This window comes from Otolemur garnettii, unplaced genomic scaffold (assembly GCF_000181295.1).
Source record: "Otolemur garnettii isolate 467f Iridium unplaced genomic scaffold, OtoGar3 scaffold00223, whole genome shotgun sequence".
In the NCBI taxonomy this organism is placed as follows: Eukaryota; Metazoa; Chordata; class Mammalia; order Primates; family Galagidae; genus Otolemur; species Otolemur garnettii.
This window is the reverse complement of record NW_003852618.1, coordinates 1093441-1099569: the sequence shown is the minus strand read 5'-3', so window position 1 is coordinate 1099569 and position 6129 is coordinate 1093441. Positions and strand designations below refer to the sequence as shown.

The 6129-nt window shown below is 40.7% G+C and overlaps 1 protein-coding gene across 1 annotated transcript in view; it reads left to right on the top strand.

Annotated features, from left to right (window-relative positions):
• PGBD1 (piggyBac transposable element derived 1) overlaps positions 1-2862 on the top strand; it is a 23050-nt gene extending 20188 nt beyond the window's left edge. Inside the window, 1 exon segment of the mRNA XM_023508102.1 lies at positions 1307-2862. Coding sequence (XP_023363870.1) covers positions 1307-2861 — 1555 coding nt within the window. The 3' untranslated portion in view covers position 2862.
• Positions 2863-6129: the final 3267 nt, after the last annotated feature.

Below are 6129 nucleotides of genomic sequence, written 5' to 3'. Positions count from 1 at the left end.
CCAACTCCTGGGCTCAAGCGAGTCTCCTGCCTCAGCCTCCCAAGTAGCTGGGACTACAGGCGCCCGCCACAACGCCTGGCCATTTTTTGGTTGCCGCCATCGTTGTTTGGCGGGCCCAGGCTGGGGACACCTTAGGTGTACGTGGCTGGCGCCTTAGCCTCTTGAGCCATAGGCGCTGAGCCAGTATTGGGCTTAATATACCGTATCTCTTGTAATTTAGATTTTAGCAGCAGAAAGGCTCACTGTCAGGAGAGGATTGGGATTGACTAAAGGGGTGAATGTCAGGGAATTCTTAAGAATAGATGTGTTGAATACACGTTGACATTGAAGACAGCTAGGATAATAAATTCTTTAAGTAAATAAATATATGTAGTATAAATTATATTAAAATATAATATTTTCACTGCTTTTTTGCCCTAGGTCTTCTAAAACTAGGCTAGTATACTGATAAAACACTGATACTGATAATAAGTGAAATGCAAATATCTAGACATAAGTTTATGTAAAATAATAGTTTTCATCTTAGTAACTTTAGCTTATTTCCACATAAACCTCATAAAAATCAGTTCAAGTGCAGTCAGCTGAGTTTCTTTTTTTGGTTTTTTTCCAGAGCAGTATGTCCCCCAGATAAATGTAGAACTAGGAAAGGCTAAGTTCTTCCATGTTTAGAAATTCTGTGAGGTGTGAGGAGGCCCGGTAAATAACAACATCCTTCCTTGTCTGAGTTCTAAACTAATTAACAGTGACATGGGAATAAAACAGGTGGTTCTGAAAACCTGAGCTCTATACTGGCAGACCCTAGAGTGGATAAAGCAGCTCAGAGACAGAGCTAAATAGACTCCTACCAGCAGAGGACAAGTGCAGCAGATGTCCGCTCTGCACAATCCTCCCAATGCAACCTGGGGCAAAAAGGAGCATGGGGTGTCTGCATCCTCCTTTTAAAGAGGACAGAGGGAGGGGCTGCATCATGGATGCCCAGTTCCTTTTTCCAGATTCAACAATTTCTTACGTCATGAGGAGTGAGTGAGAGTTGGAAAGAGGCCAGAAATGTTGTCTAGCCAAAGTCCTTCCCATGAAAACGTGAGGAATGACAAGTAAGTAATTCTGCCTGCCGAAAGATTTAGGCTTTAGTGCATTTATCATGTTTTAAAGCCTAAGACTGAGGACTTTTTTCCTCTTGAGACAGGTTCTCTCTATATTGTCCAGGATGGATTTAAATTCCTGGGTTCAAGAGTCCTCTCTCCTGAGTGCCCCAAATAGCTGAGAAAGACAGGATTTTTATAACATGTTCTTTTTTGTTTCCCAGAGGTCATGCACCCCACATCCCCTGTACTCCGATCCCTACTGAAAGGACAGTTACACATTTGAACACTCTGAAGGACCATCACCTGGGTGACTTGTGGGCCCAGACATACATCTCATCCTTGGAATATTCTACAGGCACTATGACCCGAAAAGGGAGAAAAAAAGACAAAGCTCGAGTGAAGGAACTACTCCAAAGCCTTGCATTTTCTGGTGACTCAGACATGGAGGAAGATAATGAGCCTGAGACCCAGCCTGCTCAAAAGAAGCTAAAAGTGCCAAGTGTCCCAGAAAAAAATTGGACCAAAAGAGACATTAAACCCAACTTTCCAAGCTGGTCAGCCCTGGATTCTGGACTTCTGAATCTCAAGAGTGAAAAGTTGAACCCAGTAGAGCTCTTTGAATTATTTTTTGATGATGAAACATTCAACTTAATTGTCAGTGAAACCAATAATTATGCTTCTCAGAAAAGTGTCAGCTTGGCAGTCACAATTCAGGAAATGAGGTGTGTGTTTGGTGTTCTGCTTTTGAGTGGATTTGTGAGGCATCCCAGAAGGGGAATGTATTGGGAAGTCCCAGATGCTGATCAGAACTTTGTTAGAGATGCAATTAGAAGGGACAGATTTGAATCAATTTTCTCATACCTGCACTTTGCAGATAATGGCCACCTAGATAAAAAAGATAAGTTTACAAAACTGAGGCCTCTTATAAAGCAAATGAATAAAAATTTCCTCTTGTATGCTCCCCTGGAAGAATATTATTGGTTTGATAAATCAATGTGTGAATGCTTTGATAGTGACCAATTCCTGAATGGAAAGCCTATTAGAATTGGCTATAAAATCTGGTGTGGTACCACCACACAGGGTTATCTGGTTTGGTTTGAACCTCATCAAGAAGAATCAAGTATGAAAGCATATGAAGATCATGGCCTTGGGTTAGGTGGAAATCTAGTGATGAACTTTGCTGATGTTCTTTTAGAGAGAGGTCAATATCCCTATCACCTGTGTTTTGATACCTTCTTTACAAGCGTCAGATTGGTGTCAGCCTTGAAGAAGAAGGGAGTGAGGGCAACAGGAATGATTGGTGAGAACAGAACAGAAAAATGCCCCCTTATGAATGCAGAACATATGAAAAAAATGAAGAGGGGGTATATTGATTTCCAAGTGGAAGAAAATGATGAAATAATTTTGTGTCGTTGGTATGGTGATGACATTATCAGTCTGTGTTCCAATGCTGTAGGCATAGAACCAATTAGTGAGATAAATTGTTTTGCCAATGATGAAGCCATCCCTCAGATAAGTCAGCCATCGATTGTGAAAGTGTACAATGAATGCAAGGAAGGTGTAGTTAAAATGGATCAAATTATTTCCAAATACAGGGTGAGGATAAGAAGCAAGAAATGGTACTCAATTTTGATGAGCTACATGATTGATGCAGCCATGAACAATGCATGGCAACTACATAGAACCTGTAACCCAGGTGACTCTCTAGACCTCTTGGATTTTCGGAGATGTGTTGCGCATTTCTACTTGGAACACAATGCTCATCTGCCAGATTAAAGCAAACAAATAGATACAATAAAGACATTAAAAATACATAGAAAAAATAATAACTACACATTAGATTGTTCTCTTCCAGAGAAAATCTGTTATATATAGTGAAAGTATTAAGTAATATTTTTTAATTCAGACATTTATATAGAATTTCAAATTCAAAGACTTATAGCAAATAATGTTTAAAATTATCTAAAAATGTTGAAACTCTAGTGGTATCTTTCTCTATGTCTAATTTTATGTCAGACATGTGGGAAAGCATTTATTTGTTGAATTAACTATTTTATACATTTAAAGAATAAAATCCAGCCTCTCATTTAAAAAAAATTTTTCTCTGGAGACTTCCTTCCTTCCTTCCTTTCTTCCTTCTCTCCTTCCCTCCTTCCCTCTCTCTTCTCTCTCTTTTTTTCACCTGGTCTCCTGTTACCTGGGATAGAGTATAGTGGCGTCATGATAGCTGCAACCTCACATTCATGGGTCCAAGGCTACAGGTATAGCCCGCCACATCTGGCTAATTTTTCTATTTTTTGTAGAGATTGGGGTCTCAGTCTTGCTTAGGCTGGTCTTGAACTCCTGACCTCAAGCAATACTCCAGTCTGGGCCTCCCAAAGTGCTAGGATTATAGGTGTGAGCCACCACACTAGGCCTTGAGAATGCCATTTTAAAAAGATAGGCAGTGTCATGGTAACCATAGATGGTGCTGAAATCATAGTCCAGAATCAAGATAGAACCCATGAAGGAAGAGTGTTCTAAACAAAATATAGGTGGTACAAGACTAAGACCTCAGCATGGCTGTAGAACTGGATCAGATTGTGTGTAGATGAGTAGGAACATTCATAGATATAAAAGGAGGATACTATAAAGGAAAAAACAGAGCATGCTCATGTGTGTGCAAAGGCTGGGCTGCAGTGGAAGGCAGCATTACTGGACAGGCATATGTGCTGGGTCTGTTTGGAAGCTCTGCAGCTTCTCCCTGGTGTGGATCCTTAGATGCATTTGGAGCTCACTCATGTGAACCTTTATCTCTTTGTCATTGCTTCTGTGGCATTAGGGCTCAGAAACTTATTTGAGGCCTGCATAAGAATTGTTTTAAGGAGTTTCACTTATTCAGTTGTTAACCTGCTCTAAGGCCAGTTCCTCCTGCCATAAGCTGAAGGAAAGGGACACCAGCAGGAGAGTAGGGTGGGTCGTCATGAGGAGGTTTGGTAATTGTTCAAACAGGAAGGATAGAACCCTCAGAAAGACTAGAGATAGACCATCATGAAGATAAGAAGATACCAGCATAGCCTTGGGACTTGGTAGTCTTGGAAAACAGACTGATAAATAGAATTTGGCATAAAGAAGAATGTTGTAGGGAAGACATGGGCTGTCAACAGAGATGTGAGCAGTAGTCTGATGTGTCAGGAGAGGTGCCAAGCAGTAGCCACCAATAGTTGGGGCAGGTAGAAAAGGATGAAGATGAGGGCCAGGCATGGTGGTTTATATCTGTAATCCTAGCATTCTGGGAGGATGAGGCAGATAGATTGCCTGAGCTCACAGTTTTGAGACCAGTCTGAGCCACAGTGAGACCTTGTCTCTAAAAATAGCTGGGCATTATGGCGGGCACCTGTAGTCCCAGCTACTCAGGAGGCTGTGGCAAGAGAATCACTTGAGCCCAAGAGTTTGAGGTTGCTGGGAGCTATGATGTCACAGCACTCTACCCAGGGCAACAAAGTGAGACTCTGTCTCCAAAAAAAAAGGATGAAGATGAAGTTTGTTGGGTATGATGAAGGAAGACTGCCAGGAAGTAAAGAATAGGGCAAGTTCATCAGATGGACTGGACATATCCAGAGAGAACTTCAACTGAAATAGCCAAGGAGATGAAGAAGAGGCCACATAAGGATAGATTACACAGTAGCTCCTGAATAAGTTGTATTAATAAAAGGATCTAATGAGTTAACTGATGAGCAAGCTGTATAGCACTGCTAAGGGAATTGTAGACATTTTTGAGACAGTGAGAAAGAAGACAACTTTGATTTCTCTGCCAAAGTATCAGCTTAAAAGGACCACGGAGGTGACCAGTATACATACTCTTGTTCTTACAGTCTGACGACTAGGGTGAATAAGGAGAAAGCAGTAGGGAGGCTGTGATAAAAAACAGACTATTCTGTTGAGTTGAACACTGACTCATAGGGAGCCACTCTGGATGCTGACAGAACCTCTTGCGTTCTTTCTTTGTCTGAGGCTGTGGAGTTAACAGAGCAAATTGACTTTTTGATTCCTGAGCACTATATCAATGTATAAATTCTACATTTTTAAAAAATTTTTTTAAATTCTAAATTTGTTTTTTTTTTGATTTTTAAAAAAACTTTTTTTTAAATTCTAAATTTTAAAATTTAGGAATCATCATTCTCAACTGTTATATTGACTGCCAAATGTTATCTGGATACCCATGGTTGAATAGGGCACAGTAAATAATTCCCTTCAGCACAGGTGTCAAGACAAATGTCAATGAACTGAAACCAGAACCCCACACATTGCCTTCAGCAAATTAAGTGTTGAGTAAATGGCAGAAACAAAAAGGAATAAAAAAAAAATGGATATGGTTTGCTGATAATTCTTTTTCTCCACATTAAGGAAGCCTAAGAGTTGTGGAAGAGATCTAGTTAGTTGAAAGAGAAATAAATGTATATTTATATACATTATATGCATAATTGTCTCATCTGGAGTCAAGGAAAGGTGGCAAAGGAAAAGCATGTGAAATGGAGGCATTTATGATCATTTGGGCTTTGAGGTACAGATCAGCAAATTTGAAATTATACAAGTATGTTGGGGAGGCAAGATACACAGGTGTGATCGGGGATTTGTCAACCAAGGCATGAGAGCTAAGGGTGAGGTTCAAGCAGCTCACATTTTTCTTCTAGGGCTAGAGGACTGAGAGTAAGAGAAAGACTATAGCTAGGAAAGTGAGAATATGAAGTGCTGGATACATAAAGCAGAGGTAGATCTGGGAAAAGATTACAGAAAAAAAAATCAGTGAACAGGAGTAGGCAGGAGTAGGGGGCACAATAGAGCCAGGTGTTTTGTTACAAAGTGATAAAGATGGAGGTTTCAAGGCCAGGACTGATCACAAGCTGGGGTGGTCACAATGTGGAGATAGTCTTATGATGATCTTAGCCCCTGGCAAGATGACCGTGGTTTCCCCGGTCTAGAATCCCTAAGGAAAAGTGCCAAAGTTATCCAGAATCCACATGTGGTATGCTCACCAGTCGCCTTCCTGGATGTTCCACCTCTG